Source organism: Tachysurus fulvidraco, chromosome 13, assembly GCF_022655615.1.
Source record: "Tachysurus fulvidraco isolate hzauxx_2018 chromosome 13, HZAU_PFXX_2.0, whole genome shotgun sequence".
In the NCBI taxonomy this organism is placed as follows: Eukaryota; Metazoa; Chordata; class Actinopteri; order Siluriformes; family Bagridae; genus Tachysurus; species Tachysurus fulvidraco.
The window spans coordinates 10,158,386-10,184,839 of record NC_062530.1 but is presented as its reverse complement, the minus strand read 5'-3'; the positions used below and the strand labels follow the sequence as shown (position 1 = coordinate 10,184,839).

General features: G+C 36.8%; 2 protein-coding genes and 1 long non-coding RNA gene across 7 annotated transcripts in view; 2 read left to right on the top strand and 1 right to left on the bottom strand.

The window, feature by feature from the left end:
• Positions 1 to 7,396: 7,396 nt before the first annotated feature.
• On the bottom strand, positions 7,397 to 21,514 carry LOC113638816. Its single transcript, XM_027140286.2, has 4 exons — positions 21,139 to 21,514; positions 15,219 to 15,289; positions 14,458 to 14,701; positions 7,397 to 7,842 (listed from the first exon to the last, which is right to left on the bottom strand). Exons 1-4 carry the CDS (start codon positions 21,360 to 21,362, stop codon positions 7,536 to 7,538), a joined length of 846 nt encoding a protein of 281 aa, XP_026996087.2. The 5' UTR covers positions 21,363 to 21,514; the 3' UTR covers positions 7,397 to 7,535.
• On the top strand, positions 14,682 to 17,190 carry LOC125146201. Its single transcript, XR_007144695.1, has 3 exons — positions 14,682 to 14,985; positions 15,237 to 15,310; positions 16,120 to 17,190. It is a non-coding gene; the product is annotated as an uncharacterized LOC125146201 (long non-coding RNA).
• A 2,468-nt stretch (positions 21,515 to 23,982) lies between the features above and the next one.
• si:ch211-220f16.2 (golgin subfamily B member 1) overlaps positions 23,983 to 26,454 on the top strand; it is a 54,269-nt gene continuing 51,797 nt past the window's right edge. Inside the window, exon 1 of one of the 5 annotated variants that reach the window (XM_047822696.1) lies at positions 23,983 to 24,244. The gene's annotated coding sequence lies outside the window, so the exon portion shown is untranslated. The remainder of the gene's footprint in view (positions 24,245 to 26,454) is intronic. The other 4 variants (XM_047822694.1, XM_047822697.1, XM_027140284.2 and 1 more) reach the window with 4 other exon arrangements.

The following is a 26,454-nucleotide window of genomic DNA, read 5'->3' as shown; positions in this document are numbered from 1 at the left end:
TAAAAAGCAGTGTTGTTGTATGGTGTGAGTCATCGGGATACTTCATCAGGGTCTAATATTTAAAACCAGAGCACAATATGAGCTGCCTGCCGTATCTTAAATAAGTGGCTAATCAGCTGGGTGATGCATTTATTTGCCAAACAAGACTAACTAGCTAACTTACTCTAGGCATCTAGACATCTCACCCATTCAGCCATTCTGACTTGCTTTAGATTCACTATACACTGTATAGGACCAAATATTCCCTAACCACCATACCCACATGTGCTTGTTGAACATCCCATTCCAAAACCATAGACAAGATTTTATACTGAATTTTGGACTGTGGCTGTGGGGATTTGGCCATTTGGCCACAAGAAAATTAGTTCAGTCAGCGGCTGATATCAGGTGAGAAGATTTGGGGTGCATTTGGCATTCTGATTTATCCAAAAAGGTGTGCAGGAAAGTTGAGGTTTTGTGCAAGCTCTTCCACACCACCACTTAGCAAATCCTATTTTTTATAAACCAAATTGTTCTGCTAGAACATATTTAGGGCAAACCCCGAAGCTCTTCTGAGTTTCCAAGGATGTGGCAACAGTTTGGGGAAGAACCATATACTGTATACAGTAGATAATCAAGTGTTATCAAATTTTAGGCCATTTAGTGAGTTATCCTCTTGTTATCCTAATCATGTGGCTGTACTCATAATAATAGATCATTCTATCACTTCCTGTCTAGTCATTTTGCATAATGATGCTTGAATTGCTCCAACCCAAATAAAGCAAATTATAACCTACAAAAGAAATCCACATGAAATCTGCATTTCTGTCTGAGACTTCTCAGGCTTTTTAATTTTTCCTTATTAATTGCCAAGCTTAGCATCTTAAAGTAGGAGATTCTATGGGTACTTATTTATCTCTTACACCTGTGAGTCCCAGCACTGCCAAATCTGATGGAACAATAAATCTGGAGTGCGACTGCAGGGAGGATTCAGCTCTGTCTCCATTTATGTGGATGATCTATCAACCATTTGGCCCCTGTGGTGCAGCAGTAACTCTAAATTCCAAGGGACACATAAGGACATATGGGCAGGTCCAAAGCTTAGTGAATAGTATTTAGAAAGTTGGTTTATTGGTTTATTTGATGGAAAATTGCATTTTTGGTGAAATAATACTTATAATTACTGGTTTGTAATATTGAACGCTGAAGTATTATGCCATTTATTCAAAACCATTGGTGTCTTGCCTGGAGAATGTTAATGTCTAATAGGAATTAATGGTGATTAATGGTGAATAATTATGTACGTCACATGTGTTTCGTGTTTGATGGAGAATGTTGGTGTCTAATTGTAATTATGGTAGTGGTGTTTTATATAGAATGTTGGCTGAAAATGGACTGATATGAATTTGTAGGTTTGATGGAGATTATGGGGGGGGTACGGTGGCTTAGTGATTAGCACGTTCACTTCACACCTCCAGGGATGGGGGTTCGATTCCCACCTCCGCCTTGTGTGCACGGAGTTTGCATGTCCTCCCCGTGCCTCGGGGGTTTCCTCCGGGTACTCCGGTTTCCTCCCCCGGTCCAAAGACATGCATGGTAGGTTGATTGGCATCTCTGGAAAATTGTCCGTAGTGTGTGAGTGTGTGAGTGAATGAGAGTGTGTGTGCCCTGCGATGGGTTGGCACTCTGTCCAGGGTGTATCCTGCCTTGATGCCCGATGAAGCCTGAGGCTCCCCGTGACCCGAGGTAGTTTGGATAAGCGGTAGAAAATGAGTGAGTGAGAGTGAGTGATGGAGATTATTTGTGAATGATGAGAAGTTATGGTTTGTAAAGGAGACTGATCTTACCTGAAAGGAGTGTTGGTGGGTTTGACTGATAATGTTGGTGTCTGCTAAGAAATAACATTTGATGGAGAATGTTGATACCTGATGGGTAGTAATAGTTTTAATGGATAATTTTGGTATATGGTAAAGTATCGGTGTGTTTAATAGATAATGGGGTGCCTGATGGGAAGTAATGGTGCTTAAATGGAAGATTTTGGTACTGATTGTGGTGGATAAAGGTGTCTAATAAAGAACTGTGGTGTGTTTGATTTTTTTTTTTTAAAAGTGACTGAAAATGTGTTGGAAATGTTTAGTCCTTAAAAGGAAATATGAATTGATGGTGTGAAGTGTGTGAAGTGGGGCGGTTTAGGGTGTAATATCTAGATGTATTTGAGAACACTGGATTGCAGTATAGTTGGAGGAGACGGGGTTGAGTTCCTGGTTGTTGATTTAGTGATGTCACATGTCTGGGTTTATTTTTTCAAATACTAATGCAGTTCTCTACTTACACAAGCCCTCATATGTACACAAAAGAGGCCTAAATCCCATCATAAATAGGAATATCATGAAAAAAATTTAACTTGGCAAAATCTGTATATAACATTTTTTTACAGATTTTGGTAATTATGCTCCTGTTATTTTTTCCCTAGCTATATCTAGGCCACCGTTATGCCCCTATTTACTATACACTTAGTAGATGCTTTATTAGTTACCCCTAACGTGTAGCTACACTTATTGGTTTATGTGAAATTATATATACTGTATACATAAATCCCCAAAATCCATCTTTCTAAGGGTTTGGTCAAAAAATAATCACAAAACTCACAAAAGACAACCAGTAAAATAAGTCTCACTACTTAAGAGAGCAAAAAATAAGCATCACATATCTGATTAAATCCAACCAGGGTAAAAAAAAAGTATAAAGGTCTTACATTATGCAATTTTTTTGGTAACAAGATCAGAGTGCAAAGACACAGTTTGAACATAATCATCGCCAGAATCAACATTGTGTCACACAAGCATCCTCATTTGGCAAAGGAGCAGTGGCACAAAAAGGCCAGACTGAGTGGATCTTTATCCATGGAATATGCAGTGACATTCATCTTTTTGCATTAGAAGTATCTTGGTATTAGTCTATTTGTCACTAAATATTTGTACAGGGCTTTTTTTTGGGCAGATCAGAGAAGAATAAGTAAAGGCTGTTCTTATCTTCAAGAATGTTCTGGGGGCTGAAATTTCATTTCATCATTGCAAAGGCTTATCTAATGTGTAAATAATAACCTAGTGTTTTATAGTCAATAGAAACAGATTAAATATTTGATTATGCCTAGTTTTCACTCTATCTACAGTATCTATCTATCTATCTATCTATCTATCTATCTATCTATCTATCTATCTATCTATCTATCTATCTATCTATCTATCTATCTATCTATCTATCTATCTATCTATCTATCTATCTGTCTGTCTGTCTGTCTGTCTGTCTGTCTGTCTGTCTGTCTGTCTGTCCGTCCGTCTGTCTGTCTGTCTGCCTGTCTTTCTTGAAGTTATATTTAGCATTTTCTAAAAAGATAACAATCTTCAGATCCTTCAAGTATCTTTGTTCCTAGGTTTCTGTAGCTTTTGGCAGTGTTTATGCTCACTCACAGGCACCATTGAAGAACAGAGTCATTTACTAGAACCATACTTGACTACAGCACCAAAATCTCTCCAAAGCTTTGCACATTACCTGATTTAAACCCTGTCTTTCTTAATGTGGAACAATGGTAAAAATGAATTGTCCAACATAAACTTTATGTGTCTGGCTCTGGTTTACTAATGAGCATAAAAAAACATATTTTATTACAGAGATGATGGTAAGGCTCATTTAAGCTGAGCGTAACAAGATGAAATAAAAGCGTTCATTAAAAAGGGACTGGATTTTGGAAACGTAAAGAAGAATGGTGATGTTAGTGGTGTAATATTCACTTCATTCTCATCAGGATTGTTTAACTCGAAGAGTGTTGAAACTTTAAAAAGTTTGTTTTGGAATTTATATTCCAATAAAATGCAAGACACTACCTGTAACAGTGGGCCAATTTCTCAATTCTGTACAGTATGTCTCTCAGCTGTGTTCCTGGCAGCAGAAAGAAAAAAGTAATGGCCCTCTCCATCGTTCATCATTCATTATTTCCATTAATACTGCTTCCTTCAACTTTCATTGGATTTCAATTATGTGGAAAGTAAAAAGTGAAATGAATTGACATTTCATGAAATAAAATTAGGTATTTGTACAATGTATAGAGTGTGAAGAAGTATTTAATATTAATCAGGAGCACCGCTAAACATTTTTATTTCGCTCTTTCTTTTTTCCACTGGCTTACACAGTGGCTGGGATAAATGCACACTTGTTAATGTACTGAAAGTGTAGCACAAGTTCATGGGTGGTGTTTACAATGTGATGTACTGTATGTTTGTTAAACAAACAAACAAACAAACAAACAAACAAACAAACAAATAAATAAATAAATACATTACCACTTAAATTTTACCATCTGCAAAATATGTCACATTCATATTGGTCAATATGAATTCATACATAGAATGTTTGACGTATCTGTGTTCCTATGTTGTTCAAGTGTGTTCACTTCATATTTATTACTGTATATATCGTATAGCTACTATATAGTAACCCTGCAGTGGGTCACTGATTCCTAATTGAAGTTTGTTCTTTTTTGTCATTGCTTAGAAATCCCTTTTCAAAGTCGGGTAGATGCTGATCGTCAACAACAATATACTGGATAAGAACTGTTATTTTCATTTCCCTAGCATTATGTTCTAGCTTTTACTCACAACAAATAGCCAGTAGAGTATGAAGTCAGCACTTTACATTGAAAATCCTGACACTTTAATACCACCGAAAATATGTGACAGCCAATACAAAACCACAAAGTGTATGCAGGCATGTAAGCTTGAGAAAGAAGGTTGCATATTCATGCAACACACACAGTCATCTCCATATCAAGTACGCTACTACCTTCACTCTGAAAGCCTACCCAGTGTCTTCCACAGAGCACCTCTTTGGCATGCTATTATGTCATAATAATAATAATAATAATAATAATAATAATAATAATAATAATAATAATAATAATAATAATAATAATAATAATTAAAATTATTATTATAATTATTATAATAATAATAATAATAATAATAATAATAATTATTATTATTATTATTATTATTATTATAATAATAATAATAATAATAATAATAATAATAATAATAATAATAATAATTATTATTATTATTATTATTATTATTATTATTATTATTATTACATTCTGCATTAAACTAACACAAAAAAACTTATCAAAGAGACTAGCACATTAGCAAACCACATTCATCTCATCCAAAGTCATTACTGCACCTCCACCCCTGGGCCAATGCAAACAATTGCAGGAATCCCCTACAATGCTATCTGAGTAAACACAAGTACAAAAATGTACCCGGCGATAAGCTTATCTCGTTCCAGAAGTTTTCATACAAGCAGGAAGTGTGCCAAATTATTAACACAATCTGTTCCAAGCAATACTGGCTTTGTTTGGAAAGTGCCATGTTCTGCACTGATATCCAAGCTTAGGTATGTGGGCATTTATCAAATCAGCTACAGTCACGTGTTATTATGAAAACAAAACTTTAATGGATGAGGTTAAACAGCATAAATGCCTGACTTCTCTCTGTGTTAGCTTTATGGTACAATGGTTATAAAATTCTGCACAGCTCAGTAAAAACAACAGGTTTTCATAATGTAAAATAATGAAAGAAAGATATCAGAACATTTACACCTTTAATAGAAAAAATACAGCCTATAATGAAAAAAGAAAACTTGACATAACGAATCATCAAGCTCATATGAAATACTAGTTAGTCCACTGTCTTCAACTGAAGTTACTCTAATTTTGACATATTTTTGGTTACATTCTACTGCAAGAGCCTTGATCTACAAAGACCTTACAAAACATCAACAGAATCTCACTGTTCAGAGGTATTGCTCAGGTGATGGCTGCAAAACAACTTCCAAGGCATTATATTTCATTTGCATTTGACAGATGCCCTTAAACAGAGTGACTTACATTTTCTCTGATTTTTATACAACTGAGCAATTGAGGGTAAAGGGCCTTGCTCACCGGCCCAGCAGTGGCAGATTATTGGACCTGGGATTTAAACTCACAACCATCTGATCAGTAGTCCAACACTTCAATCACTAAGTTTCCACATCCCCAAGATAGATGGAGCACCACATCACCAAGAACAGGACATCCGTCCAAAATATACAAAGATCAAAACTTTCCAGTAAAGTTGCCAAGAGACTTATAGCAACATTTTGAATAAGCTGCAAGAATATCTGACAATTATTGATTACTCTCTGCATGTGACAACAATCTTTCATATTCATCGCATGTCTGGGGCATGGTTTAGGGTGGCTACATTTAAACCATTTTTAAACATCCAAGCCCAATTAAATCAGCCCTGAAAATGTGGTAAAAGTCATGGCCTAATGGTTAGAGTCTGACCCGTAACCCGAAGGTTGTGGTTTCGAGTCTCGGGCCAGCCACGACTGAGGTGCCTTGAGCAAGGCACCAAATCCCCTCCAACTGCTCCCCGGGTGCCGCAGCATAAATGGCTGCCCACTGCTCCGGGTGTGTGTTCACGGTGTGTGTGTTCACTGCTGTGTGTGTGCACTTAAATGTATGGGTTAAATGCAGAGAACGAATTCTAAGTATGGGTCACCGTACTTAGCCGTATGTCACGTCACTATAAGGCTATTTCCCAAACGTAAAATAATTCTAGAATTCAAAAGATATGCTTGGGACAAAAGCAAGACAGAACGCCCATGGTGAAGCATGGTGTTGGCAGCATCGTGCTTTAGGACTGGGGCTTTTATTCAATTGGAAGGAATCATGAACAGTCAATTTTAGTGCACAACCTTCAGGTGGGTGCTAGTAAGCTGAAAATGAAATGGAATTTCACATTATAGAATGACAATAACCCAAAGCACAGATCCAAATCAACAAAAGAATTGCTTTTTAAAAATAGATTAAGATTTTGCAATGGCCCAGCCAGCGAACAGACCTGAATCCAAAAGAAAATTGAAAAGCCCTTGTTACACCATTCAGTCTTACCCAAAAAGACTGAGTGGTGTAATAAAATCAATATGTGCATCAACGTACTATTATGTCTTTTATATATTATATGTATTTTAGTTTTATTCTTTGAAAAGTGTCAGTTTGGGTTCCAGTGGTATTGTACATGTTGTAATTTGTTGTAATTAATCCAGACTTTATAGAATGTATAGTATTTTAATTATATATGGTTTATATCCATTATATGTAATGACTAGGGTACGATTATGAATTGATTATTCGTTAATATGATCTTAAAATAAATAGCAATGTACATACCCAAAAGTAAATGAATCTATAAAGAGCAAGAATGCTTGAATGGTAATATATTTGGTGAAGAATTTATAAAAAATATGGGCATTTGATGTAGAATGTTAGTTAAAAAAAAGTTTCAACTAACAATATGTTAACTGTGAAGATCTTTAATAGAAAAATGCACAAAGATGGTGTACAGTATATTGCTTCTGGAGGACGCAAATACATTGCTAGTGTTGGTGAATACAGTGTATACTTCAGATGGTGTTGGTGTTTTGAAAATGTTTATTGGAAGCGTCTGCTTGTCTTTTCAGAATAATGCTGTTGGTTTGTTGAAGTGAATATGCATGATGGGGCTGTGGAATGCCATGTGGTGATATGTTTGTTGATCGTTTGTGATGTTGAGGAATATACACTGACCTGGAGTGTATATGAGCGTATACTGGCCGTGTTGGGTGTAAAAGGTCTTTGTGCTGGTCTTTTCTTCAGTGGAGTTGCAGGACTGTAATCTGTTTCTCTCTGCGTCAATGTGTTTTAGCAGGATGTTAGCAATTTTATTCCCTCCTACTGCTCTGATTAAAGCTTTTCTTATCAGCATCACCTGGGCCTCTTTTAGACTGGAAGAGAGTCAGTCAGTTAGTCACACACACACACACACACACACACACACACACACACACACACACACACACACACACACACACACACACACACACACAAACACACACACAATTTCAGAATGAGTGTATGGCATTGCCAGGTATTGTACATTAGAAGTATGTAGTAAAGAAGACCACAAGCTGAATGGAAAAATGTAAAACGTGTTTGTATTTTGTATCTCTATTTGTATTTAGATTTAAATTCAAGTGGGTGTGGCCTTTTTTCTAGTTCTATATCCAAAATAAAAGCAAACAAGTATCCCGAGCTACTCAGGCAGTTACTAAGGATGAACAGTATCACTGAAAATTTTCACATGTTCACAATAAATGTAGACTTTCAATGTAGTGCAAGCTAAATATCTGGCCACTTGCTTGCACCTACAAGATTCATATCTGACTGCTCACCTGAATTGAAGTAAAAACAACCAAACACAAGCATCTTCTTATTAGTATTTGTTCAGCAACACATCATGTTTTACATCTGAAGAATTTATTTACAGTATATTCAGTTAGTATAAGTATAATAAAATAATTGGTGTAAGCCTTGCATCATTATAAAGTAACAGTATAGAGAGTGTGTGTGTGTGTGTGTGTGTGTGTGTGTGTGTGTGTGTGTGTGTGTGTGTGTGTGTGTGTGTGTGTGTGTGTGTGCTCTAGTTTGTTCATGACTGTGTAAAAACATCTCTAACACTCTATTTGGATGAAAACTCTATTTTGAACACTCACAAAGTTTAACGCAGATGTATAATGTATTCTAAGCAATGTAGTAATAGAAAAAAAATACTTTAGTAATAATACTAAAAAAAAAGTAATTCTTACTGAGTAATTTAGACTATTACTTCAGATACATTGTGAACTGGTTTCCATCCCAGCTGTATACATACATGGACAGAGATGGACATAATGCTATTACGTCATTTTTTGGTGAATAACGCCAAACGTTGTTAACCTGCTGCATTGCTCAGAGAGTAACTAGAGGCATGGCAAGGTAAACTCATGAGAAGGAACATGACATCAGGTCTAAAGCTCTTCAGTCCAAGTACACTGTACAAAAAATAAATAAATATTTTTCATTCAAGTCTCAGGTTTAAAAATATGCTGATGTCATTTATGGGCAAATTTAAAACAGAACAGGCATAATTGCATTACACAATTTACTGTAGTAAACACACAGAAAGGTGGATCACGGAGACACAGGACATGTTTTGAGGGTGGCCCCTCGTTAATGTGAGCATGACATAAGACTTTTGGCTTAGACCCAACATACACCCCTGCAGCACATCTGGATTTTCACTGAGCCTCACCAAAAATGAACAAAATGAACTCTATCCAACTCTAATATAAAATAAAATAATCCATCCACCCTAGTGCCAGGACAGAAATTATAAATGCTTTCTTAAGCATAAAGCGTCTTAATGTATCTACACATGCAGCAATGCAGAAGTACAGGAAGAAACTCCGCTATAAGGCTACAAAGACCATTTCCATCTAAACAAAACACAATTCCAACACCAAGAGGCTAAATGACCAGAGAGAAAAAATCTGTAAACATTGCACAGGCCACAAATCTGACACAAGCAATCAGTCATTACACATTACAAACACAACCAGATTCTCAGATTCCAAATGTATAAGGATGAGCACTTTTTTATTAACCACCAATTATTTATTCTTTTTTTTCTTTGCTTTGTCCCATCTTCTCTACTCTGACCTGGTAATATATATATATAAATATATATATAATATATATAAATAATATAATAAAATATATATATAAATAATATATATATAAATATATATATAATATATATAAATAATATAATAAAATATATATATAAATAATATATATATAAATATACTTATTCTAGGTACCACAATTATTTAAATAGTTTTTGAGGATGTCGTTTTCAAGAAACAGAAAAGTTATATAATCTTCTTTCTAGAAATAAACTCTTCAACTAGAGAAAATTAAGCTAATAAAGAGAAATATTAGTTGAAATAATTAAAGCATTCAAATAAGATAAGGATAAGGTTGGAGTTTGTTGGAGCATGTTGTGGTTTGATGGGGTTCATTGGGGAATGTTGCTGTTTGATGGATTATGAGCATGTTGGTGTTTGTTCTTGTTTGTGCATGTTTTCGTTTGCAGGTGTCTGCTGACAGTTGTTGGTGTTTGAAGGTGTCTGCTGACAGGTGTTGGTGTTTGAAGGTGTCTGCTGACAGGTGTTGGTGTTTCTGAGTTTCATATTGATGTTTGAACTTTTAGTTGGAAGATGTTTGTTCATGTTTATGCAGAATGTTTTTATTTGTTGGAGATAATATTTGGTATGGATTTATGGAATTTTAATCTTAATTGGTGGTTGAAGGTATATCTGTGTGTGTTCATGTTTGTTTTATTTAATGATGTGGCTTATTTAATGAAGTGAATATTTACATGAATAAGTGTCTTAGAAATGTCCAGCAAAATAAAAGTTGCTATGCCATGCATGCATATAGCCAAAGTAAACAATACACAAAAATAAGGAGGAAAATAAAAGGATGTACAATGGTATACTGCACAAAGGATAAAAGGTATATTGCATAAATATTCCATCCATCCATCCATTCATTCATTCATTCATTCATTCATTCATTCATTCATTCATTCATTCATTCATTTTCTACCGCTTATCCAAACTATCTCGGGTCACAGGGGAGCCTGTGCCTATCTCAGGCGTCATTGGGCATCAAGGCAGGATACACCCTGGACGGAGTATAAATACACCAAATTTGTTTAATATTTTATTAGGTATTGGACATTAAGAACTGGAAAATTATTATTTGTTTCTAATTTGTTTATAATTTTATGTAAAAGTACAAACCTGTTTATAGAAATACAAAGATGCTTAAATGTGTTAGACAGTGAATCAGAGTAAATTATGTATAGCTTGTTTCCCATTGCTTACTAATGATACATGATTAATAATGTCAAATGTCTCCTATGTAGTATATGAACAGAATAGTTTTAATAAAATTATATTTCAAAATGCCTCATAGTATTAAAGTACCATAACACATCACTTAATGTGGCCTTCAGAATTGTGGCATGCATTTTTGTTCATATTATTATCAAAAATAATCTTGTGAGAAAGTAGGAAGTGGAAATTTCTTTTGTTTATTTTGTTCTTGTTTGACCCTTTTTGGTGGTTCATTGTCAAAATTTATTTCCATTTTGTAAAGACTTTCCTTCCTTATTAACACACTCAAATACACCAGGCTTCACTCAACACAACATCCGTGTGATACACAGTAAAGACTTTTGTTTGACTTTTTGTGTAAAGAAAGAAATTTATGCTGTATGTTATTGTATGTATATATTATTGAAAACAAGAAATTATTTAATTAATTAACAAATGAATGCATGCCTATTTTATACTTGAATGAAAAAAAAATGACCAAGAACTGTAATTGTGGCATACGCAATACCGCACAATGTCAGAACTAATAACCACTTTGGCAGATATTGCAACTAATTTTTGTATCCAGCTTGGACTTTCTACTCTTGTTTAAGAAATGTTTACCCACTCTTTCATGCACAACACTTCTAATTTTAAAGCTATCTTGCATGTGCAGCATGTTTAAGATCTACATGCATATTTCATATGATGTCATGGAGACTGTGAGGATCAATCCGAATGCATCAACTTCTGTTTCATGAAATAGCTCCAGGTGGATTTCAAGACATTGACCTAATCCTGTTGTAGAAGCCTACCTAATTCCACCTTCAAATTTTTAAACTGGCTTTGACACTGTGGAAGAGGGGGTGTGGTCAAATGCAGGTTTGTGAATGGAGACAAGGGAAGTGAGTGGTAAGAATCACACACCTGTGCTAAATTGCATTAATGACTGATCTCTGATGCAGTGAGCTAGTGAGCAGGGATAAAAAGGAGACATTTTAACTTCACCCTGCATGCTGCAAAGCATCACACGGACCCAGACTTTGGTAAATCGAGGTCAAATTGCAGCCTGAATCCACCAAAGTGTGGTATGTACCCCCTTGGACACTAATCAGTATGTTAATCAGCACTAATCAGTAAACATTCCCAGCTTGTTCAGGGGTGGGCTGTTGTGTGTCAAAGATCTAAGCTAGTAACCACAACTTCATTACGTGGCATTAGTCATGGAAGTGCCTGGCTTACCTGAAACAGCAGCAGACCAGACCAGGCTCCTACACTCTATGAGAATGTTTATTATGGGAATAATTATGGGGATGTTTTGTTATGTTTACACATAAAATGGTTATGTTCTTTTGTAGATCTTATTAATGCTATTATTTTGTCGGGCTGGAAGCTATCCTTCAGATTTCTTAATTTCTGTAAAAGATACATCTACAAAACATAGCTTCAGAATTGTTACCATCATGTGTGTATTTGGCTTGAAATCTTTAATGATGCATTTTTTTCCATCTCACTACATGCCACTACAGCGCATAGTGAAAGCAGCTGAGAGGATTATTGGAGTCTCTCTCCCCTCCCTCCAGGACATTTACGAGACCCGTCTCACCCGAAAAGCCCTCTGCATTGCGGGTGATCCCACCCACCCATTCCACAGCTTCTTCAGTCTGCTGCCATCAGGGAGGAGTCTCCGGGCCAGGACCGACAGATTGAAGGACAGATTCATTCATCAGGCTGTCAGGAAGCTGAACTCACTCTCAAACTTGCCTCCACTTCTCTTTTCTGCCACAGGCTCCACAGATCTATGAACCCAACACTCCCCTTCAGATCCCACATCCCCAAGGTCCCCCCCCCCCCCCACTAACATACGAAAAACATGCACCAGTCACTTTGTGCAGCATTGGTCTGCTTATTCTTCACTGTATCTACATATGCCTTGCACTTTATTTAAATTTCATTGCTAATATTTTGCACCTTGGGACTGAGAGAAATACATTTTCAATTATTTTTTGTGTATATATTGTACATGTGAAAGAGTTGACAATAAAGAGAACTTGAACAAAATATTCAGCAGAAAGCTAATTTTATGGCTAATAATTTGGGAAAAACATTTCACCATTTTAAAATTTGGATGAAAACAATTTTCCAACTCAAATATCACTAGAGAGTAAAATAAAAGAAAGTTGATGTATAAAATGCCTTTCTTTTTAAAAATTTTTGATTAATCTTCATATAAGTTATGAACACTTTCCTACCCTAGCTCTATATGCATATAGACGAATGAGATGAAAAAGCTGATCTACTTTCCTGAAAAATGATGGGGTATATATTTTATTCAGACACTAAAACTACCTTCCTAGACCATCTATGCTGTATAGGTTAGAAACTGTAGTGGTGAGGAACAGACATGAGGCAGAGATGGAGGTAGCAGTGATGATGTTGAGGATTTCTTTAGGAGTGAGCACATCAGAGAGACAGCTCAGGTTGGCTGTTTTGTGGACAAGGTCAGAGAGGCTGGATTGAGATGGTTTGGACATGTACAGAGGAGGGAGATGGTTATATTGGTAGAAGGATGTTGGAGATGGAGCTACAAGGTAAGTGGTCAAGAGGAAAGCCAAAGAGGAGATATATGGATGTGTTGAAAGAGGACATGAAGGTAATTGGTGCAAGAGTAGAGGAGGATGAGGATAGAGTTGGGTGGAAACAGATGATTCGCTGTGGTGACCCCTACCGGGAAAAGCCAAAAGTAGAAGAAGAAGAAGGAGGCTACAGTAACGCTACCTTACTAACTCATGTTAATTCACACAGACATATAGGTTGTATTATAATAATAATAAGAAGAAGAAGATGAAGAAGAAGAAGAAGAAGATGATGATGATGATGATGATGAAGAAGATGAAGAAGAAGAAGAACCAATAAAAGGGAAGATGGAGCAAAACATTCTTTTTAAATATTACTGTAAATGTGAGACTTCCGATTTGGATTTGACATTGAAGCTCAAATGTATCTCCAAACATGGTACATAGTTTAATACAAAGTTATATAGGTTACATACACACAAACAGTGGGGGTGGGGGAGAGAGAGAGAGAGAGAGAGAGAGAGAGAGAGAGAGAGAGAGAGAGAGAGAGAGAGAGAGAATACAGAATATAGAGAATAAGAGTGCCTCCTATAGACAAGTACTTGGTAACACAGGTATAATTAAACTGACTGCAAGGTGAATTAAGTCATTTTTATAAGAAAGGAATGATCAAATATATTGAGATATTCGGTATCTTTTACAAACATTATTTCTATTTGAACTGTTATTGTGAGCCGGTGCTTGTATGAAACATCACAGAAACATTCTTCAACTCATATACACTTTGTGGACAGCTAAAATAAAAATAACCTTGTCAAACCTATTTCCCCAAGGTGGATATTTTGAAATTTACTGCTATCATAATATTCATTCATTCATTCATTCATTTTTACTACATTTACTACTATCCATCCATCCAACTGTCCATCCATTCATCCATCCATTTTTATTATTTTCCCCCCAGTCTTTCCAGTTCAGCCCGGCACACAAAACAGGGGACACCCTGGAATGGGTATTTATATAATATATATCATCCATAAAAATAAAAGGTATAGTCTCTTACCTTAGAGGCTTCCAGCGTACAGAATATTTCTCTATGGATTTTGAGTCTGTTGTGGCTGGTGTGAGTGGCACTGAGGGTGTGGTTCTGTATGTGGGTGTGGCTTCTGGTACAGCTACAGGTGTGGGTGTAATTTCAGATGAAGAGATGGTTTGGTTGTCTTTACAATGCCGAAAACCTAAATGGCACGGGCACGTGCTTCGCTTTCTGCACCCAGATCTGTTATAACAACGAGCAGAACACTTTGCTGCATAGACAGACAGACAGACAGAGAAGCTTGTTAGATTCATATAAATACCCTAGTTGCTCTTTTTGTTGACACTTTTTCCATTGCCTTTGCGTATGTATTTACCACTTTAAGGCAGTATGTATTCCAATGAGCTTAGCATTATTTTATTGAATTTTTTTAATCTTTTTTTTTCTGTACAGTTTTGTAATATAAACATCAAAATACAGATAAAACACTCACTTGCACACTTCATATTTCATATGCAAAACCTCACACAGTGTCACAGGAAATTATTATATCTGGTAAGTTTTTAACCAATTGAATTTACACATGCATTGTTAAGTGTTTTGGTTCTTAAATTTAGCTTGGAGGATATTTTATTAAATGGTTTGAAAGGTTTACATACTTCCAACAGAGTCTGAGAAAACAGACAGTCAGTAAAATGGGCAGTAAGTTAGGTGATGTAGTAGAGAAAAGAATTTAATAACGGAAACAAAATGTCAGGATGGCAATACATTTAATCTTAATCACTCACGTTTTGTGCATTTTTTAGTCTTGGGATGAACAATCCAGCCAGAGCAGCATCTCGTTCCACACACGTTCGGCCTGCGGAAAAATAGATTGATTGTAAGATTTTCATTGGATTTTTAGCTGTTTCTGATGGAAATATTTTTTATATTGTATTATTTACTTGTACTGCATTTTCTCCTGTATATTTATTAGGTTCTGACATATCAGAATGAGATTGAGGTTCTGTATATTATTTTTTGACTCTGTGTCTAACTAAAGCAACACTTTAGTGAAATAACCAGAAGGTAACCCATTAACAAATGTGGTAAAGCTGCTGTAGTAAAGATGTTAAGGTTTGGTGTTTGAAGTTATTGCATTGGAGCTATAAGAATAATGTAGCTAACAGGTAAAGGATGCACAGTGCCAGGTATAGATGAGTACAGCTAAATAACAAGTACAATTATAAATGTATTTATTTAGTAAAATAATTATAAACTGTAAACACTGTGAACATTATAAACACAGTATGCAGACAGAAGTGGGGGTATTACACAGTGGGGGTATTACACATATTCCATATTAATGGACAGGGGCATAGTCTGTGCTTTTATGCACACTTTCAGTAAACAGGTCTCACCACAAACCCACAGAAGAATGCAGCTGAATGGGTGGAAGTATGGTATCTGGTTTCTTTAAAAAGAAATCAGCAATTGCATCCTTCCCAAGACCCAAGGTCTAAAATAGGGTGAGGGGCAGGCTGGATGGCTATTAGAAAAAGTTTGTAAATCATTTTTGAGATTACTGAATTACCTAAAAATGGACTGCCAGATCCAATCCAGTGAACAGAGATGTCCAAGTGGGCATTCTGCCAGATAAAAGCAGTTTTATATTGGGGCATACTACTGCATTCTCCTTTTGTTCTGCAGACTGATGCACTCACTGGACAGAGGGCTGGGGGCAGTTTTGTTCCAGATGGAGGAGAGGGAGGAGCCCTCTGTGCTGTACATCAGCTGGAAGCTATCAATAAGAGACACCAAATACAGCATGATTGAGAAGGTGTGTGCCTGGGCAAGTGGGTCATCCTCATCCACTAATACTACCTACTAGCGCACACTTCTAGACTCTGTTTCAATCACTTCCACTCCAATGGCTCCACTGCATGAATGTTATCAACACATGGATTACTTTTTGGCATCTAACACTTCAGCCATTCAAATTTGAGGTAGTTCACAGACCAGGGCCACAGACAGTGGTGACAGATTATTGGAAAGGAGACTCCATGAGTGGAATTATGTGGTGGCAGGGGCATGAACAAGTGCCTGTTGTGGACAGAAAGGAGGCAGGTTCTCCACCGGATGCATGGCTTAGTCAGGGATGCATACGTTTCAGGAGTCAAGTGATGAACATCCCAAGATCCACCAGCTCGATGATTTGTTCTGTGTACCACTCCCCTGACCCCAACAACCGGTGACATGGGTGGCCAATCTCTGGGACTTGCAGCAACCAGAAGCATTGGACATTGCTCCTCAGATGACTGGCCTTTGTGCTGGAATACTCCAACTGCGTCCATGGTAGCAGCTGCTGGCTAGCGATCTGGGCTACCCCCATAGAAAAGGCAGAAGTCACAGAGTTCATTCCTCCTCTGGGCATCCCCATACAGCTGTTGCATGCTCAAACAGCTCCAGGAAGGCCTCTGAGTCATCCTTGGAAGCCATCTTGGTGAGCTTAATGTGTAGCAAGGGGACACAGCTGGAAATGTGGTGGGCTGCAGCAGCTTATGATGTGCCCACTGGCTCTTAGCCTGCTCTTGATTGAGGGTTTGAAGGACAGCTGCTGTTCATTGCCCAGGTTGAGGAGTGATTTTTGTTAGGTTTGGGTGAAGAGGGCATGGGACTTTAAAAACTTGCCAATTTGAGAGGCTCCAATGGGATTGTATGAATCTTCACCAGACATGGGTTTTGACACTACTGTAGGTTCCCCAGGGTGTGAAGGGGTGGGGGAAGAATTGGTAGGCAGGCAGGATTTTAGATTGTTTTAGATGGGAATATGGGATTCATTAAAAGCAGAAAAAGACAAACAAATACTCAGAGTAACTGTTAACACCAAATAGATTAGTTTTCTATAATCCTGTTATGATGTGCTTCATTTCAAGTATAAATCAAGTTGTCAATGATTCCAGTGTTTCATTATTTTTTACATCATTCAGTTAAGGTTTGCTGCTACAGCTCACATTATAGCAGCTATAAAGAATTGAGCAGAATTGACCAAAGATTTGATATTCATTCATTTTCTACCGCTTTATCCGAACTACCTCGGGTCACGGGGAGCCTGTGCCTATCCCAGGCGTCATCGGGCATCAAGGCAGGATACACCCTGGACGGAGTGCCAACCCATCGCAGGGCACACACACACATTCACTCACACATTCACACACTACGGACAATTTTCCAGAGATGCCAATCAACCTACCATGCATGTCTTTGGACTAGGGGAGGAAACCGGAGTACCCGGAGGAAACCCCCGAGGCACGGGGAGAACATGCAAACTCCGCACACACAAGGCGGAGGCGGGAATCGAACCCCAACCCTGGAGGTGTGAGGCGAACGTGCTACCCACTAAGCCACCGTGCCCCCCAATATATAAAATCAAATAATAAATCAATAAATAACAAGAAACCCTAAGGACTATTGACTGAGGTTCAATTATAGCACTGCATAAGGCAAGGACTTACTTTTATTGTACTAAACTGTATAGTGGACAAACAATGAAATATACACCAGTTAATAAATAAATAAATAAATAAATAAATAAATAAATAAATAAATAAATAAATAAAGGTGCGTGTAAAAATCATCACCACAAATTAATGTGTGTACAAGCATCCACTCCTGTAAGACATGTCTGAGTGTGAGATTAACACTCCACACTGACCCCTCACCCAACGTTAAACTAAAAGGATGAATAAGAAGTGATGAATAAGAATGAGGGGCCACCATCCATTCAGGCAAAAGCTACACTTTAACACTATTTTTTTTTACCAAGTGAGTAAACAGGATTTGATTAAGAGTCCTCAAGTTGGCCTCCCTCTGTTTGTCTAGTTGGTTTCTGAGAGAAAGGCAATTAACATGCTAACACAAACTCAATAGTTCAAAAAAGGTGAAATAGTAAAACCTTCCACTAGCTATACATGAACTAGAACCTTCAGCAGCTTGTACTTGTGAATTGGTTACAGTCTTGTGGTTTTATTGTGATTCTGCCATAGTGTGCTACCTTTGACCCCAGGGTTGTATGCATAGCTAATTTGGCAGATGTCTTTGAGAAAGACAGCTAAAAGAAAGATGGAGAGAAAGAAGGATGAGAGAGGGACATTTAACACAAAAAGACCTCAATTACAGTATGTGTGGTTAATTATGGTTAAGCTTAATCATTTTATTAGAAGAACTTGTTTTGCGTGTTCAAACATTTAGAACAGGGCCTTCAATTGGCTAACATATTACCTACTCTTGTATAAACCCTATCTATATAAATACTTTGTCTAAGGATTTGAATTGTTACTTAGCTGCTGTGCAAATATTTGTATGGCACTAAGTTTATTGTCACCTTAAAGGCTTGGGAAGCAAACACTTCCTGGTTCACTTAAATGAGGCAAAAATCAAGTAAGTGTTAGTGAGGAAATCAGTTAGCTAAGATGTTCTTAAACACCTAACAGTATGCATAAATGATCACACACCCTAAAAAAATATAATATAAACCTATAGACCTATAGCTACATTCCTGTCTGGATCTGATGCTTGAGAAGAGTGATAGTAAATTATGTGCTCACGAATTGAGGAAGATGGCCACTATTACTTTTTTATTTTAGCTGTTTGATGTCATACATTTATTACAAATAACAATGTTATACAGAGTCAGAACCCACATATTTAAGTGTTTTTGAGACACAAAAAGATGTATGATTATTTACACATGCAGTCTGTACAATGCTAAACTGGAGTGTGTGTTAGCTTTATTAGCGTTAGCATTTATTAGCTCTATTCACAGCTTCAGTGAAAAGATTGATTCAGAAATTGATTTAGAGACTTGTCCTTTCATGACGGTTGGTCCTCAATGAGGGTTAGTTATAAAGGAAGATAAAAGCTAGCTCTTGTTCATGGCTTTTTTGTGGGGGAGTTTTAGCCTTTTATCTTTATAGAAGGAGAAATCTATCAAGTGCTTTTTTTGGCACATAAAAAAAAAAACTATAGCACGTTTGATCCGAAAACGTTTCATCCATCTGAAAAACTCCATATATAATGAGGTCCAAGAGTCTGAAACCACTAATAAAAAGGCTCCTGTTTTGTATTCCTTTAAAGTTAAATACAACAATTTTATTACAAATTATATTACTGACAACAAATTGAATAGAATCTTTGAAAGATTTACATGAAGTTCTTAGTATTAATGCACTGGTGCAGGCATGGACTCCAGAAATGTGTGAAAAGTCTTTTTACAGTAACTGTTTCTTTAAAGTAATTTAACTGCATTGGTGTTTGTCATGAAGTTTGTGTCATGATAACTCAGATAAAAATACTAAAAATAGCTTTAAAGATGAAGAAAATCAGAAAAACAAAATAAACATGTAACATGTACTTAGAAGTAGGATACCATGGGGAGATTTAGCCAATGACACTCCACATATATTGTAGCTAGCTAGCTAATTCATTGCAATTTATCCATAGTTATTAATGTAAAAATTTAGTGAAAACAGCCTTATGTAATGTTAGTTCCATTTATTAACATCAAGGTTGTTCATACTGGATGGCATCTTCTGTTTTAGGATAAGATATCCCAACTGTTTCGGATTGCTCCATTGTCCCACATGTAAAAGTTTGGACAGAATCAACATACAGTATGTAGAGAGAACATCCTCAAACCAATGCTATGTGACTCCTTCCCCTATGCTTCCATTATTTAATTGTGGTGCGCTCATTTAAGACCGAAAAGACGAGTGAACGCACATGAACGACACAAGTCAAGTCAAGTGAAGAAGCTTTTGTCATTTCTGTCATTTCAACTGTATATAGCTGATGCAGTACTCAGTGTAATGAAATAACGTTTCTCCAGGACCATGGTGCTACATAGAACATCAAAGTGCTACATAAAGCACAGAGCTAAGGACTTAAAGTAAGTTGTCCTAGACACATACAATACATCATGTGCAACCTAGAGCAAACAGGATGAGACAAATATTAACAAAATAGAGCTGACCAGTGTGCATTCTGTACGATGTGCAAAAATAGAGGATTGTAAACATGGTCCTTGTAAACATACTGTACAGTATATACACTTATGTTATAGCAGCAGATGGATGAGGTATTGAAATGCGGTGTGTTCACACAGTTGAGTGTGTGTGTATGTGTGTGTGTGTATTCAGTAACAGTTCAAATTCGGAATTACAAGCAGGAAACTGGATTTTCTATGAGCTTCCAAGTTAAAGGTGCATCAGTAAGAAAACATGATAGATTCAATGGATGCAACATTTGTAGTTAACGGGTGAAAATGTTTAGTTACTGGTCTCAGAAGTTCATTTCAGTTTAGCCATTTTTGTGAAGTACAGTCAAAAAGCCATGTTGTATTTTTTGTAATTAACAAAAGATACACCTGTATTTTGCTCCAAAACTAAGTGACTTGAACAAATCTGATGTCGTAATTATGACTTCCCAAAAATGTATACATGGATGGATGGATGGATGGATGGATGGATGGATGGATGGATAGATTATGATATTATAGATAGCATTATGTACATTTGACTTCTTTTGTTAAGTTGGTTCTTCAATTAAGCAGATAATATTAACTCATCTAATACTCATGTACTGTATATACTGAATGTATTTCAATACAAATACACATTTCTGGGTAAAAGCAATGTGTTTTAATAGAATTTCATTAAAGTACACACTCACCCACTTAAATCAATCTGTATTCTTGTTCTGTTGGTGTTGTACTGCATGTGTTTCAGTCCTCTCGTGTGTTTAAGAGCTGTGGAATTAAAGTCTGAGTTACTCTGAATATGTGAGTTTCCAGGTGATATTAATCCAACCGGTAGCTTTTTTGTTTCCGAAAGACAGACGAATAAATAAAACACACATCCAAATGCACAAATATACAAATTCCTCCAGTGCACCATGATGCATCCAAACCCTGGATGATGTTTACACAGATGTGAAACTAAAAGAATTAGATTTAAATTATGTTATTTGTCATTTCTGTATCTAATCCTTGAAAGAGGATTATATCAGATGTGGAATACTGAGGCTCCTATCCTTGTGCTGAAGTTGCTAAGACTCCTACAGGAGTATGAATGGGATAAAAGGATAAAAGAAAGAAAAAAAAACAGTCAATGGCACTCTGAAGGCATAAAGAAACAACCAATCGTGTTTAAGCATGTCATACAAGACCAAGCCTCCTCCCACCAGTGCTTAAAGTCCCATGCTTTTTCACACAGGGTTGTTCACTTCCCCTTGGTTGAGCACCTTTCTGGATTTTAAGCCACACTATAAAATTGTGAACTTGAGTGAATTTTGCTAGATGAGGAATCAGATTTCAGATGAAATGGCAAATGTTTTAACAGAAGCACATTTAATTGTGTTTTGAAATTGCATTTCAATTTTCTAATTTCTCCAGTGGGAGGTGTTGCTGCCTTACAGCTCCTTCATTCATGGTTAGATCCTTTTATGGTTCATGGTCCTTCAGTGGTTTTATCCCATCTACAGAGATGTATTTCTGGCTCTTACCCAGTGTTTCCAGTATACACATCTACCACATTCCAGAGAAGGGAAAAGTGTTTACTTAAGATGAAGGAGTGGATGGATTCCCCCATCTATACATAGCAGATGGAAATGCATTACTTTACTTTAACACAAATGTGGGAGCACTGGTTAAATATAACTTAAATACTGTATATACCATTAGACATTAGCTTCATCCTTTAAAAGTCAGTTAAAATGATCTACCAATTAAGTATTAGATATTTAACAATGTAAATATCAAGTCATCATCCAGTTCAATATTTACACCTACATATCTGATATATATGCGGTTATCTAATCACATGACAACATCACAATGCATACACTCATGCGTATAGAGGCCCAAAGCTTCAGTTAATGTTCACATCAATGGGGGAGAATGTGAACTCAGTGACAGTCTCTAGAGTTCACACAGAATGGTGTAAAAAACAAAAAAATGTCATAGAGTGAGTTACGGACTTGTGAGTGGAAAGGCTTTGTTAATTAGAGGGGTCAGAGGAACTTTAATAGATTGTTTGTCAGCCAAGAACAGGAATCTAAGGCTATCATGGGCACAGATTCACCAGCAGTGGACATCTGAAGATTACCAAAAAAAAACCACCTGATCTTTTTCCAGTACTCAACTGAGCCTGGGCCAACCAAACCAACTAAAGTACTGATTGTGGCCCAACACCTTATTGAGGTGTGTGTGTGTGTGTGTGTGTGTGTGTGTGTGTGTGTGTGTGTGTGTGTGTGTGTCAGTGCTTCTCATTTCCTTTCTTTGCTTCCCTTTGTTTCCTCACTTTGTTTTTCTCCCTCTGAAAAAGGAAGCGAAAAGGGAAACAAGGACAGAAGGTATTGATAACAATCATATTTAGTAATAGAGATGTTCTTGCTCATTGAAGCATCACTCTAGATCATGTTGGCCAGCTGTATTAACTAGACCATGTTCAAATAAATGTCCATGTACATGCTTCTAGATGTAAATGTCTCTTGTACATGCTTCTAGGGGGATATTTACCGAAAATATTTCAAACTAAGACAATGTGCCTTTTTTTTACCTCTAAATTTTGGATGGATCGTAATTGGTTGTGAGTGAAAATGAATGAATTAAAATAAAACATTCTTCTTTAAGTTCTACAATATATCTTTTTTTTATGAATAATTTGTATCCACATATTTTGGACCGAGAAACATGGTGATTTTGTTGGGTAAATATTATATTCACACACGCAAATGGAAGAAATGTGAAGCCTTCTTTACTTTCTTTCTCTGTGATTGTGAGACAAAATCCTTATGTTCCTATGAAATTCCAGATTCACGTTTATGTGTCATTTATGAGTCCATCTTAGATCTTATTATTTATTTATTAGCTAGTTTGTCTTACTATGTTGCGATGTCCTGTCTTGTGATGTAAATGTGTAATAAAGAAGAGGGGGCTTATAAAATGCTTCAATACTGCCATCTAGAGGTAACACAACGTCATTATACCATTATATTACAGTGGTATCAAATCAGCTCCTTTACTTCTTATTCCTACTTGAAATAACCCTTACCTAGATAGAAAATAAACAGTCGTTTGAATTAAAAAATATATTTTTTACTACTTAAATTAGTTTAATCTGTCTTTACTACGACTGAAACCCATATTCTTCTTTATGTACTGTACTTTGTGATGACGTCACGAGACACACCTGAAGATAATGTTTATTTTGGAAAATAATGAAAAGTACAAACTCTTCCCAATATTGAGGAGTTTAATTCGATTGGTTTGCTATTCTTTCGTAAAGAATAATGCGTGACGAAAGTTTGTAATGCACAGATATTACACAAAAGTTTGTAATACACAGTACACGACCTCCAAAACGTCACGCTTTTGACCACCAGGTGTCGCTAGCGCGCGGTTTTCATAAGCTTCGAGTAATTTATTCGGCATATTTGTGAAGGAAGCTACTAGTGTGCTTTTGTCACGCCATGCCTCGATAAGACCCTGCTTCTGTATATGACATTTTAATGTGATTCCCGAATAAAATGTTCAGCCTATTGAAAAACCCTCGAATGAAATAATCTAATGAATGCAAAAGCAAGTACGAGGGGTTTGGCAACAGACCAGAGCTACTCTACGCATGCGCGAAAAACGTGTTTGTCCACCTGACAAAGATGGCGGACAGATGAGAATTCATGATGATGTCTCCGAATTTTCACCATATTTGCGGAAACGTAAGAGAGCACGATCCTGCTGCAGAAAATATATAGCCCTATATGCTCCCAAAAAAAGCAGGTAAGGGCCAAATGAAGTCATTCGCGGCACGTCAACGTTTCACCAGTGTCTCATGTTCTACGGTCTAAGGTAGCTATTTAGGGTATTTTTTAACTCACCCGTATTCGAGAAGTTTCCACCTCCGACGATGCGATTGGCTTTCCGTTAATCCGTCAAAGATGCTATCCAATCACAATATGGATTATACTGTGGAATCAGCCAATCGTAACCAAGGAGGAAGAATTTGCTGCAAAACGGGTGCGAACCTGTTTGGGAGTTAGTTGAGATTAATACACCAGTTAGGAGAATAATATCAGGTAGCCGATTAAATTAAGGGTTGAATAGTTAACCGTGTTGAGCTATCGACACTTGTTAGCTAACGCTAAGGCTCATGTTCTCACTACTTAAGCTACTGTATTGTGTGTAAGCAGCTATAGCAGTTTATTTGTATTTGTTTTGTATTTTCAATAACACAAGATTTAACTTTCGGACTTATTTTGTGTGTCCTATAATTATATCCTTGTTATTTTCCCATTTCCATGCTAATTTAATTTCCTAGAATAAATCCCTGTCAATATTCCATGATCATATCAGCATAAAGTCTGGATTTAAATGCTGTTTACATGTCATGAAGAATATGAACCATTTCCTAAAGTCAACATGAGGAGTACACAAGTTTTCCATGTTAACCCCCCATTATTATTATTATTATTATTAAAATTATTATTATAAACACATTCTGACTTTTTTTGTGCCTACAAGTCTAAAAAAGTGTTGGGGGGGGGTTAAACATGGAAAGCTTGTGTACTTCTCATGTTGACTTTAGGAAATGGTTCACATTGCGTCCAATCAAACGAGCTCCTCGAACTAATAAGCCCCGCCCCATAAGTCAAGTCAAGAAGCTTTTATTGTCATTTCAACCATATATAGCTGTTACAGTACACAGTGAAATGAGACAACGTTTCTCCAGGATCATGGTGCTACATAAAACAAAGACAGGGCTAAGGACTTAAGTAGTCCTAGCCACACAAAGGGCAACTGTGCAACCTGGTGTAAACAGTGCAGGACAAGACAAACAAGACTGTGCAGGACAAGACAAACAAGACAGTGCAGGACAAAAGACAGTGCAGACAAAAAGTTACAAGACAATACAAAAAAGACAATACACAAAAGACAATAAACAGAAACCGCGCCGACCAGTGTAAACAAACTGGGCGGGGCAAACTGAGTGTATGTTTTATGAGTGAATAATTTCCTGTTATGCATATTTTCCTCCTCAGAATGCAAGTCTAGTACGTGTGTAGTAAATCCTTCAGATTTAACAAGCAAGTATGTTTTTAAATCTTGTTAAACAACATTTAACAAGCAAGTATGTTAGTGCTATCTGCTCATTAACAAATACTTGAATAAACAGTATATGGCAACGAAAGCTAGGGAACGTGGTTTGTATATTTAAGATGCTGTGATTTGATGTCCATCAGTAATCCTGTGGTTAAGTTGTAGTCGGTGTCTGTGTAGTTGCAGTGAACAGTTATAGTTGTTCTCCTTCCAAACAATCCCTTGTGTGTTGCTGTCGTATATGCATATGTTTGCACTCGTTCCCTTCCCAAAACCTTGACTTTGACTTAAATGTCTGTGAATGATGCAAACTGTGAAGGTCGATATGCTGCAGCGCACAGTTTATCATACAGCTATTGTGTGCACAGTATATAAACCGGCTATCGATCGAGAACTCAGACACATGAAGACACGTTCGAATCTTTTTTTTCTGTGCCGGTTGATGTTATTGCCTCAAGTTAGACAACACTCTTTCCCCTGCTCTTACAGTTACAGGGAACAAAAAGATACAATAACAAATGATTTATTAATCCATGGTGTGCTGACTGAAATCCTACACAGCTGAAACCAAGCTCCGTTTAAACCAGTGGTCTGTTATTTAGCCGTTCTTCTAAAATCACAGCTGTTTAGATTGATATGGGTTGGCATTGCTTGCCATTGGCATTGCTTGAATTTTATTGGTCATTGTAGAGGTCATTTTATTGGTCATTGGCAGGCTCTCGTAGCATTTCGTGAGCACTGTAAGATCGAGCTGCATAGATGTAGATGAATATGAAGGTTAGAATTTCTATGCCAGAATTGTGTTAATGCCATCTCAGTGTTTGTGTGTGGGTGAGTTAGTGTTTGGGTGTGTGTATTGGTGTGGTTGGTCAGCTGTGTCTATTTTTGTCAAT

Bases quoted from the DNA above. Each gene is read 5' to 3' on its own strand.
- LOC113638816 (XM_027140286.2), bottom strand. From the start codon at position 21,362: ATGGTGCACTGGAGGAATTTGTATATTTGTGCATTTGGATGTGTGTTT. The intron at 15,290-21,138 runs GTGAGTGTGTAC...ATTTTTCCGCAG, and splicing joins ATACAGATTGATTTAAGTGG to GCCGAACGTGTGTGGAACGA. The intron at 7,843-14,457 runs GTAAGAGACTAT...ACTCTCTTCCAG, and splicing joins GTACGCTGGAAGCCTCTAAG to TCTAAAAGAGGCCCAGGTGA.